At 32.8% G+C, this 12,956-nt stretch overlaps 1 protein-coding gene across 1 annotated transcript; it reads left to right on the top strand.

The window, feature by feature from the left end:
- Positions 1-3,870: 3,870 nt before the first annotated feature.
- On the top strand, positions 3,871-6,325 carry LOC106301199 (ACT domain-containing protein ACR5-like). Its single transcript, XM_013737547.1, has 7 exons — positions 3,871-3,958; positions 4,094-4,192; positions 4,409-4,481; positions 4,571-4,616; positions 4,698-4,880; positions 4,974-5,690; positions 5,777-6,325. Exons 2-7 carry the CDS (start codon positions 4,189-4,191, stop codon positions 6,107-6,109), a joined length of 1,356 nt encoding a protein of 451 aa, XP_013593001.1. The 5' UTR covers positions 3,871-3,958; positions 4,094-4,188; the 3' UTR covers positions 6,110-6,325.
- The last annotated feature ends 6,631 nt before the right edge of the window (positions 6,326-12,956 follow it).

Here is a 12,956-nt window from a genome sequence, read left to right as displayed (position 1 = left end):
ACCTAATAATATATATTTCAGTGTGTGATATAATCCACAGCAACAGAGGTCATGAGACACCATTAAGAGATGGATAAAGGACTGCAATGTCCGAGAGAAATACATATGGTATTGCCTAAAGCAAGAAAGATCGATGACCATATGTATGGATCATGAATATGTTCTGGCCAATAAGCCATAGTATGGCAAAATTATAAAGCCATTGATATACATCTGTGTATAGAAAATACACCGAGACATAGGTTCATGATAACCATGCTTAGTACATTGTCCATGAGTACTTGGTTTATCCGACCATAGTAAAGAGTTAAGAGTAGACGATCACGTCTAGACTATGGACATATGCAAACACGATTTGCAAAGACCCAATAGTGATCTCCGAGAACAATATGGTTCACATTGTTTAGCACACATGCTTTACCGGGACACTCAATGTCAAAGGACATGAGAAACGAGAGGTCGAAGTGGTCTAGTTACGGCTTAGTAATGAAACTGGCCGATTACTTCCCATCCTATACATACAAGAAATATCATGCACAAGAAGCGTAGAATGTAGAACCTACACTGAGGTTCACATCAGGGGGAGTAGTGCGTGTTGTACTCTTTTTCCTTCATCATGGTTTTGTCCCACTGGGTTTTCCTGATAAGGTTTTAATGAGGCAACATGAAGCGTACTACAAATCCTGTATGGTTATGGCATCCAAGGGGGAGTGTTATAAATCATGGAGTGGATTGCCATTAACCAGGCCCGGCCCAAGACCAGCCCAATACCTAGAAGATGGAGAGATGGCCGAAACCCTAGAGAGAGGAGAGAGAGAGACGACTTCAGAAGAGAGAAAGGTGGCCACAAAGCTTGGAGAAAAGAAAACTCTTTCTTTTTCCTAGTACATGTAATCTTTCCATTATTATGTATTAGTAGTTTTCCTAATCATAGTGAGTTTAGGTTTTGGATATTTTCCATTTATCTTCATCTTGTAATCCTTATATAAAGGAACCCCCTTGATCATTTATAATAACAGAGAAATATTCGGTCTCTAAACTCTCTAATTACAACAGCAGTGATGTATTTTATTTTTATTTTGTGAGAATATATTGATACATAAACTTGGTGATTAGTAGTATTGCTGTTTTCATTCAATTACCGTTCTTAGAGTATTATATATTCAAAACATATGCAATTTATTAGCTAAAGAAACACGATCGTTTAATTCTTACCTTTTTGTGTCAGCATGCCCATATGATTAAACCAAGAGTTGGTTGGTGAAAATGTCATTTCGAAGAGCAATTTTATTTGATTGTGTCTGGTTTACATGAGAAAATATTATGTCTCATCCTACCTTCTTTTACTAGTGCATATGCATAAATGTTTTTGCTCCTCAAGATATGAATTAAACCTACACTCTCAAAGAGCATGTAAAAGTCGTGACGCTTTTATTTCTGAAGTGAAAGCTGGTCAGTGAATCATATCCACTAAATTAAATCTGAATAATCAGTCTCCATTAGGATCGTGAAGAGTTGCATATCTCTCACACACGATATTAACCAGAGCAATCATTCCATCTTGGCATGTAAAAAGCTGAAAGATTTCTGCGGCAATCACGAAGTCTAAATGATTCAGCAGCCATCCGGTTCCTAATACTCCATCAATAAATACATGACTTTCTAACCACTAATGACCAGACGACCGTTGAATTAGTTACCAAAACAACTATGTTTTAAAAATGCCAATTCGAATATTTATACAAATTTAAGTTATCTACTAGGTATAACTCTCGATATGTGTGATTGCGTTCTGAAAATATATCTAGTTATCAACAATGTCGATAAAACAAACGTTAATTTTTTAAAAAAATTATCTGATCATTTGACATAAAACAAAACAAAAAAAATAAGTTAAAAAACATGAGTTTCTGATGAGTCATACAAACACCAAGGACAACATTTATAAGAAAATATATGACTCAGTCTAAATTGGCTTAGACTTTTCTCCAGTGTCACATTACTATGTTTTTTTTTTTTTTCGACGAAAGGCTTTCAATTAAAATGCTAGAAAAGTTACGGTCATAGGGACCTTAGAGTTCAAAATAAAACCATCATACACAAGAGTTTATATGTTCGAACCAAGGTTTCTATGTCTTGGTAAAATTCGGTATATTTAAGCAGTTAAACCAAAGATATTAAACTTAGAGAAAACCATAGGATACCACAAAACAGATAGTAAGCTCAGAAATTATCACTAATCGTATGTTTCGAAGTATCATAGTAGCAAGCTAATTTTTTATGTTTTGTAGAAACACCCCTTTCAGACTTGTTTTTTTTTTTGTTTCTATTTTTATAAGAGTTTTGCTATTGTTTATTTTAAAATAGAGAGCTAAGGAGAGTATTTTAGAAGTTATGTATTAATAATGCATAAAAGGTAGAATTGAAGAAACAAGACAATGAGCAATGGAGATCGTAGTAACATGCGGCCGGCATGGTCCCTCCTCTACGCATTTCTCTTCTACTAAAACATTTGACATTCTAAACGGCATGCTTTTCTTTTCCTTGATATTTTTTATAACCTTTTTTAATAGAAATAGAAACGCTAATCAAATTCAACTAGTGTTTTCCTGTTCTTAATGATTTTTAAAAATACGTTTATTGGAGGCATGTCAACGGGATTTGTGTTCGGTGACTTAATTTACTTAAGCCTTCAAGTACATTCTATAAGTATATTACTATTCTATATCCAGTTTATAGATGAATTACTAAAATTAATAGGATTACATAAGGAGTTCATGTATAAATTAGTTGTTGATTTAAATCAACGTAATGTATCGTTCACAAATTTACATTTACTCTAATCACGATGATTTAAAAGTTAAAGACTTCATAATATCCACCAAATTTAATGGGATAGTTAGTGTGTAAACATGTGAAACATATTCCCTTAGATTATGGTCCTTGTTAACTGCATTAATGTTCATGTTCTTTGTTTTGCCGCTATGGTTGGATTCCACTCAATCCCAAACATCCAATATCTTTGGAGTGTATGAACACATGACATATTCGGCCAATTATAGAAAACTTAGAAAAGAGACCAACGTTGAGTTGGCCTAGTGGTAAAGGGGTTGCGGCTGTAACTTCCGTCACTTGGGTTCAACTCACGGTAGAAGAGACTATTTACAATGTTTGAGTTCCCGGCAAAGAAATGAAAACACCTTTTTGATTACAAAAAAAAAACTTAGAAAAGAGTTGATAACAAATTAACTTCAAAACTAAAAGAAATTACTAGCTTCATATATTTTTATGGTAGTACAAGTTAGTAATTGTTTTCTTAAATATCTTTTGTCTAGTATTTTCTTACAATGTATTTTTCATATTCTTTTATTTTTGATCTTTTAACCACAAGGTTGGTTATTTGATTTTTAAGATTAGAAGCCATAACTCAACTAGTTTGTTTTCAGGTACTTTGCTATTGGTTTGGCATGAAACTAAATTCTAATATGTATTACTAGTTGACAACAAAGAAATATTAGAATCCGAATCAATTGGTGTACTTATTTATTAAATTTCAATATCATTTGGCTTATTTTGTACTACTATTTTCTCATTCAAAGACTCTAAATAATCTTCTAAAGTTGGTATGTAATTAGTCAAAAATTAATCGATTTGTTTCCCAATCGAAACTCCGAAAAGAATTGTCTGTGATTTACTGCCCCAACTAAGATTAAATATCCTAAACCGGAATATACTAGCCAATCAAGTTGGACCTGCTTAACCGGCCGGTACACCTGTCTAATGTTATCATGACAACCAAGGGCGGCTACTAACGTGCGCCAAGTGTATATATGACTAGACTCATCCTCATCACAATATATCACAATTTAACAAAAAACAAAAAATCTGTGCAGGTATAGAGAGGAGAATCGTGTCGGCTGAATCTGTGTCAGAGACAGAGCATAGTGTGAACTGTGAAGTAATCGGATCTCCACTCTCTTTTACCACTTTTAGATTTTTATTATTCAATTAAATTAATTAATTAATTATCTCTTTCCCTGAATATAAATTTAACAAACTTTCTCGTGATTCTTCTCTCCCCTGGCAATTGCAGTTGCAAAGTCTTCCTCTTCCTCCCATAGAGATATCGATCATCAACAAAAAAAAAGGCTGATAAGATATTTTACACAATCACAGATCAAATCGAGGATGGGTTCGTTACTCCTCCTCTCTCTCTCTCTCTCTGTTCTTCCTCGATGATTGATTGTTAAATTTTGAGTCTTTTCATAATGGATTTGTTCAATTTCGAGTCTTTTCGTCATGGGTTTGTTAAATTTTGAGTCTTTTCGTCATGGTTTCTTTTGTAATCGTGTTCTAGGGTAAAACTCTCTGTTTTGGGTTTAATTGGGTTTTATTTTGTATCTTTCAGATGCTTGCTTGAGCTATTCGTATCACATGGATGATGAGATTGCAAGGTTTATCAGAAGAGTTAATCCCCCAAAGTAATATCTCCTGAACTTTGATCTTTATTATGTTTTTTTTTTTTTTCAATTTAGACTTACTTTTTAAATTTGATTATTATTTATTTTAGGGTTGTGATTGATAACGATGTCTACAAGAACGTCACTGTCATTAAGGTAACCTTCTCTGAGATTTCATTTTCACATTATTAGGTTTGGTTTTGTTGAAGTAAAAAACCAAATTTGATTTTGTGTTAGGTGGATAGTGCTAATAAACAGGGGATTCTTCTGGAAGTGGTTCAAGTCTTGACTGATCTTAACCTCACAATCAAGAAAGCTTACATCTCCTCTGATGGTGGCTGGTTCATGGATGTCTTCAACGTCACTAACCAAGATGGGAACAAAGTCACTGATGAAATCGTTCTTGATTACATCCGTAAAGTAAGTGATGAACGAACCTCTTGTTTATGTTCTGTTACGTTTGATTATGTGATTATAATAAACTCCTTTTTGTGTGTGTGTGGTTGTTTGCAGTCTCTTGGCCCTGATGAGTCTTCTTGCTACAGTCCGAGATCAACCATCGGGGTTAAACAATCTGTCGACTTCACTGTCATTGAGCTCACAGGAACTGACAGACCCGGTTTGCTGTCTGAGCTCTGCGCTGTTCTAACCGACCTTCAATGCAATGTGGTCAACGCCGAGATCTGGACGCACAGAGCAAAAGCAGCGGCGGTTTTGCAAGTAACCGACGAGGAAACCTCCTCCGCGGTTACTGATCCAGAGAGGTTATCCAAAATCAGGAAGCTTCTTGGCTACGTGCTCACAGGCGGGAGCAGGAGCAGGAGATGTCGTGAACCTAAAACCACGGTTTCCTCTTCTCTCAACGCGGATCGTAAGCTTCACCAGCTGATGTTTGCGGATAGAGATTACGATGAGTGGGAGAATAACGTTGATGATGAGGATAAGATTGGGAGAGTAGTTCCAGATGTGGATGTCTCAAACTTGCATGATTTGGATTACTCTATTGTGATGATCAAATGCAAAGACAGACCAAAGCTTCTCTTTGATACTGTCTTTACATTGACGGATATGAAGTATGTGGTTTCGCATGCCAGCATTGATGCCGAAGGCCCTGAAGCTTATCAGGAGTACTACATAAGACATACGGATGGATCTCCGGTGAAGTCTGAGGCAGAAAGACAGAGAGTGATCAAGTGTCTTAAAGCAGCTATTCAGAGAAGAGTCTTTGAGGTAAAAAAACATTGTTCTCATCTCTGCTTTGGAGAAGAATGTTTGTGTGTTGTTGTTGGCTTTAACTTTTGTTTATATGTTGTTAGGGGTTGAAGCTTGAGCTTTGCACTTCGGATAGAGTTGGATTACTATCAGACGTGACTCGAATATTCCGTGAGAACAGTCTTACGGTGACAAGAGCTGAAGTGAAGACAAAAGGAGGCAAAGCGCTCAACACGTTCTACGTGAGGGATGCTTCTGGTTATGAAGTTGATGCAAAGACCATAGATTCAATCAGGCAAGTGATTGGTCAGAAGATACTTCAAGTGAAAGGCGGAAACACAGAGGTGAAATCGAGTTCTCCAGAATCTCAAACGGGGTTTCTCTTTGGGGTTTTCAAGTCTAGATCTTTCGTCAATTTCGGGTTGATCAGATCTTGAACAACATAGTGTTGTTACTCTTTTATCTGTAAATGACAGAAGTAGCAGTGCATTGTGTGAATGTGTAGTACAAGAAGAAGCTGCTTTTAGGGACATCAAAGTTCAGATTCTTACAGGGGCTTTTTAAAGTATATTCTTGTGTACTTTTACATTTGGTGGATTGTATATAAAATTGGATTACAATCACTTTCCATAAGATTTCCTTTTGACTGGCTCCGTTGAAACATCTTTTTTTAGGCGGCCAAAGAATTTTTATTATATGGGGTTACTGTTCATAATTAGCAAACAAGTTGGCATAATAGTAATCGTGAATTCTAACTCTGAGTCAAAAAAGTCAAAGGAAAGTGGTTTCATGATCCTCGTTGATTGGTGTGCCACACCTCTGACCATGACATTTCCCATGTGTCTCTCCTTCTATCCATAGCTTTTAATCGTTTGTTTATGAAAAAACAAAATTGAGAAAAACTTGGACCAATGTATATTTGCCTTCACGATCATTTTCATCTATTTTTGGACGGCAAGATATCGTATACTTTTATTTTGTCTAAAATAATGTCATTGGTTCCAACAAATACCAAAAGCGATAGGCCTGGAACGGATCGGATATCCAGACGATTTTAAGGTATCCGGATCCGGATCTTTATCCGGTGGATCCATAATTTTATCATCCTTATCCGGATTCGGGGTTCTCGGATATCCGGGTGTCGGATATCCTTATAAAAATTATAATATCCGGCGGATATTCGGATCCGGATTTGGATCTTTAATATAAATAAAAAATAATATTAATATATATATAAAATATTAACAATAATTTAAAAATAAAAATATATATAATGTTTTTAGTTATTTCTATGTATAATATTACAAAATTTACATAGAATTTATATATACTATAATAAAAATGAAAATATATTAAATAAATTAATTTTTATATATAAGTATTACTATTTTTGAAATATTTATTAATAAAACTTACGGATCCGGATATCCGGTTTTATTAATAAAACTTACGGATCCGGATATCCGGACTAAAAAAATAAGATATCCGGATCCGGATCCGGCTTTGACGGATCCAACATTTTACTATCCGGATCCAGATTCGGCCCCTCCGGATATCCGGATTTTCGGATCGGATCCGGATCGAATCTCGGATCGAATTTGGATCTCGGATAAAAATCCCAGGTCTAAAAAGCTACACAAAATCTTAGAGGGCTCTACAAAATTGTGACAGACAACAAAACACCAACTAAGCCAAACCAGAGAAAGAACGATACCAACTAAAATGAGTAAGAAACCGAAAGAGTCACAAATGATCAATTATTCAATTACATGATGGTGCCAATAGTGATATTACATCATACATCTATGTCAATTAGGATGGTCCATTCTCTAAATTTATCAACATGTATTTATAGAACAAAACATAAACAGGTATAATGCTTTTTTGTATGTCAAAATTAGGTATAATCCTTTCAAATGCAAAAACATATTTGAGGTCACATTCTTGAAATCTTGGTAGATTCTTCAAATCGCTTAGAGGTCCATTCTCTCCCATCACGTCACGTCACATGCATGGAACAGATCGAAAAGAAATATTCCCTTGTTTTGTCTTTTTATTATCACATACAAATATTTTCATAAACTTTGGAGATAATAATAGCTTCGATCAAACACGTATAAGTTAGTTCCAAAGCCAAATGATAATTGAAATTGTATGATTTGATTAATTTTCAAAATACAAAAAAATTCATTTTACCACTCATATTCTTCCCTAGGGAGGGAAACCCAGTCGACTCCAAACGGAACGGTGCCATTAAGTAGGCCTGGGACTTTTATCCGAGATCCGGATTCGATCCGAGATTCGATCCGGATCCGATCCGAAAATCCGGATATCCGGAGGGGCCGAATCCGGATCCGGATAATAAAATGTTGGATCCGTCAAAGCCGGATCCGGATCCGGATATCTTATTTTTTTAGTCCGGATATCCGGATCCGTAAGTTTTATTAATAACTATTTCAAAAATAGTAATATCAATATATAAAAACTAACTTTATTTAATATATTTTCATTTTTATAATAGTATATGTAAATTTTGTAATATTATACATATAAATAATTAAAAACATTATATATTTTTTATTTTTATATTATTTTTAATATTTTATATATATTATATATATTATTTTATTTATTTTAAGGATCCAAATCCGGATCCGGATATCCGCCGGATATTACAATTTTTAGAAGGATATCCGACACCCGGATATCCGAGAACCCCGGATCCGGATAAGGATAATAAAATTATGGATCCGCCGGATAAGGATCCGGATCCGGATACCTTAAAATTGCCCGGATATCCGATCCGTCCCAGGCCTACCATTAAGTACAAACTCGTAGTTAAGACGTCTTCCTGGTAAATTGAAATGAGAATTTAATTTCATCTAATAAATCGTTTGGTATCTATAAATCACATGCATCACTTCTATTCCAAAGAAAAAAAAGTAAATCTTGAAACTATATCATCTTATCAAAATGAGCGACGACGAGAAAAGAGATACTTCAGTCTTTGAAATCGCCATGGCGGTCATAGGTGTCGTCGGAGCCGTTGGTGGCTTGTTCTCCGGGATGGGAGCAGGACCTGAAATGAAGACAATGAAGGCTCCTGGTAAGGATGGTCGGATTTTCAGGAAAGCTTTCGAGAGCGACCCGAAAGGGTATTTCCAGAACCTGCGTAAGAAATGAATATGTTTGATGGTGTATGTGGGAATTGTACTTCAGATCTCTACTATATGATGAAATAATAAAAATAATGACAATAATAGCTAGGGTGCTCATGGTATGTCATATGAACCTTGTTATGATCGTTATGTAATAACGAAGTTTAATCTATTTTGCTCTGCTTATCATCAACATCCGTCGGTAATGTGTTAGATATACGAACGGCATACAAAGGCTAGTCATGAATTTTTTTTGGTCCAATATAAAATGAGCGATCAATGGAACCAGATATGTAAGAAACCAAGATGTTTACTTAGTTTAGGACATTTTTGAGTGCCGACGTTACGTCGTATTCTACTCATCACCCCCCACGCGTTTACGGAAAAAAAGAGAGAGCTGAGACCATTATTAAACCCAGTCTTTTAACGGGAGTTTCTAGATTCGGTTAAGAGACGGTTCTTAATTTTTTTTAGATTTTAATCAAATAAATCTAAGAATCTTCTCTTATTCAAGTATTTATTTTAGCCGAAAAATATAAAAAAAAATATATCAAATCATGAGTTACGAATGATGGCCGTTCAAACTGAACCTTTTAGAATTTTTACTATATTATTTTTAAAATATTTGCTGACAAGACACCACGTAATTAAGTACTTGTGTAACATATTTTGATTTTAAAAAAAAATTAAATCTTTTTTTTGGCACAAAAAAATGTAATCTAAATGTCAAAGATAAAGTAAAACTAAAATTAATGAAAAGGGAACTATGTATGATCTTTTCTGCTTGCACCTCTTCAAGAAATGCTACCATGAAGCCATTATTCCAACACTAACATCTTTTTGTGTTTTGTATGTATATAACTCGTGATTCAAGAAAGTATTAAACCTCATTTATTTTCTTCTTACCTTGTCGATTAGTATTCTAAAATTGTTTATATTTTTAGAGAGATACCATAAGATATCAATACAAATTTTTATCATAAAAATCTCCAATGATCAAAATAATTAAAATAAATTTTACTAAATGAATATACCTCTAAGATTAACTAATTTATCATAGAGTTTTGGAAGAAGAGGAAGATGGGGTTTAGGACTAGGTTGCATGGAATTAGAAACGGATACGCGGAAACGAAACGTTTCGAAACGTGAAAACATAATTTTTGAATTTTTTTCGTTTTAGAAAGTCTTAGAAACGTCTATATATACACACAATTGACTAACATGTGAATTCATTTTTACTATGTTTAATATATCTAAAAATACAAATAAACATTATTTCACATATTTACCATATGAAAATAATTGGCAATCAAACTATTTTGCTACAAACCAAAATCACTAGTTTCACATATTTATATGGGAAATTAGAGCACATATACGTAGCAAACACATAAATTAAGTTTATACACATAACAATCTATAGGCTAGAGTATTCTATGTATTTTGTATAATATTACATTAACTACCATTGATCAACTACAACCGTTTGATCATACATGCATTCTTGCTTTTTTTATTTCCTTTGTTTTTTTTTTTTCTTCTCCCTCCTTCCAAATTTATTTGCTATACATCTTTGTATATCATATATAATTCAACCAAATAATTATAAAGATGAAAACATACAAATTTTTCTACACATGTTATAACTTGAATTTTTTTAAAAATGTTTATTTAAAAACTGTAAAGTTGTACTATACTATATTAAAAAAGGAATAGTAAAATGATTTAATGTATATTAGAAACAATATTTAGTTATACTATCCTATTCAATGCATAGTCTTTCTCTTATTATTCACATTTGAACATGGTGAACAATTTACATTAAAATGTAATATGTTAGTGTATTTTGTTATATACTACATGTCAAGCAAATATAATATAGTATATTTTGACAGCATATTTGGCAAATGTTCACGCGCGAAAAAAGAGAAAGTGATCCGTTTGTATGTCAAATTGTCACATCAAAAACCTTACTTTATTACATGGTCAATTGCTTAATATTTTTCTCGGATCATCCCACATTGATCGTGGACACGTTAGTCAATTTAAAGTCAAATTTTTCAATCTTCGCAACAACGATTAACATAGCTGTTGCTAAATCAACATGAGACAATTAAAACTCACAAAAGAGAAAGAGATAATACCTTGTTTGTTATGCCATTTGCTTGTGTTTCTAACTTTCATCTTTAGCATGGTTTCTTTACACGATTTTAGGTTTAAATTTTTGGGAATAATATTAATTAGGTTTTTTAACTTATCAAAATAACAAATTAGTCCCTATATTTTTTTTAATATTTATAGAATTTGTTCTAAAAAAAAGTTTCTTAAACGTTTTCCAAACAAAATCGCGAGTTTCCAAACATGAGTTTCCATCAAGTTTCCAAAATGAGATTTAAAAAAATGACTTTCCAATGCGTTTCCGCGAGTTTTCGAGAGTCCGATTCTGAAACGTTTCCAAAACGCGGAAACATGAAACAGACCTTTAACCAAATTTCCATGTAACATAGGTTTAGGATTTAAAAATTAAAATAATATTTTTATAAATATTTTTATAAAAGAACTTTCAGATTTCAAAATAAAATTTCAAAAAAGAAGATTGGAAAAAAGTCCGGAAAAAGTTTCAACTATAGAATAAAGTTTTTTTCGAAAAATAATCTCTCTCTCTCTCTCAATGATTCTTATTATTTACATTTGAACATGGTAAACAATTTACATTAAAATGTAATCTGTTGGTGTATTTTGTTATATCATGTCAAGCAAATAGAGTATAGTATATTTTGACAGTATATTTGGCAAACGTTCACGCACGGAAAAAGAGAAAATGGTCCGTTTGTATATCAAATTGTCACATCAAACATCTTACTTTATCACATGGTTAATTGCTTAATATTTTTCTTATATTAAGTAAATAAGTAACAGGTCATCCCACAAATTCACCCTATTTATATCATATAAATAAGTAACAGGTACCTTTAGTGAAGTGTAAGCACATTGATCGTAGACACGTTAGTCAATTTAAAGTCAAATTTGTCAATCTCACATCTTCGCAACAACGATTAACATAGCTGTTGCTAAATCAACATGAGACAATTAAAACTGACAAAAGAGAAAGAGATTAATACCTTGTTTATTATGCCATTTGCTTGTGTTTCTAACTTTCATCTTTAGCGTGGTTTCTTTACACGATTTTAGGTTTAACTTTTTGGGAACAATATTAATTAGGTTTTTTAACTTATCAAAATAACAAATTAATCCCTATATTTTTAAATATTTATAGAATTTGTTCTAAAAAAGGTTTTTTACGCATTTTCCAAACAAAATCTCGAGTTTCCAAACATGAGTTTCCATCAAGTTTCTAAAATAAGATTTAAAAAAATGACTTTTCAATACGTTTTCGCGAGTTTTCGAGAGACTCCGATTCTGAAACGTTTCCAAAACGCGGAAACATGAAACATACCTTTAACCAAATTTCCATGTAACATAGGTTTAGGATTTAAAAATAAAATAATATTTTTATAAATATTTTTATAAAAGAACTTTCAGATTTCAAAATAAAATTTCAGAAAAGAAGATTGGAAAAAAATCCGGAAAAGGTTTCAACTATAGAATAAAGTTTTTTCGAAAAATAATTTTTATTTTTGTTATTTATTTAGATATTTATTTATATTTATATATTTATAGAGTAGAAGTATAATTTTCATTTACCTTCAAAACTTTTTTGGTAATTTTTCTCCGCTTGTGTTTACTCTGTTAAAAAATGTATTTTTGGATCATTTTTGGAGATTTACCCGTATCTTTAATCGATATACATACAGTATTACGTAATTTTCATTTACCTTCAAAACTTTTAGAGAAAATGACTAGGATAGCGCTAAAAAAGTTTTTGTCACAAATATAGCCTCTAAGAATTAAAATGACCAAAATATCACTTAATGTTTTATCAAAAGAAATAAATATACACTTATACCCCAATGGTAAATTAATTTAGACATTAGAGTTTAGAGTTAAGGGGTGGGGTTTATGATTTAGGGTTTAGGGTTTAGAGTTTAGAGGTGGGGTTTAGGGTTTAGGGTTTAGAGTTAAGGGGTGGGGTTTAGGATTTAGGGTTTAGGATTTAGAATTTAGG

This window comes from Brassica oleracea, chromosome C7 (genome assembly GCF_000695525.1).
Source record: "Brassica oleracea var. oleracea cultivar TO1000 chromosome C7, BOL, whole genome shotgun sequence".
NCBI lineage: Eukaryota > Viridiplantae > Streptophyta > Magnoliopsida > Brassicales > Brassicaceae > Brassica > Brassica oleracea.
This window is presented reverse-complemented; position numbering and strand designations above follow the sequence as displayed.

Bases quoted from the DNA above. Each gene is read 5' to 3' on its own strand.
- LOC106301199 (XM_013737547.1), top strand. The intron at 4,482-4,570 runs GTAATATCTCCT...TATTTATTTTAG, and splicing joins AGAAGAGTTAATCCCCCAAA to GGTTGTGATTGATAACGATG. The intron at 5,691-5,776 runs GTAAAAAAACAT...ATATGTTGTTAG, and splicing joins TTCAGAGAAGAGTCTTTGAG to GGGTTGAAGCTTGAGCTTTG.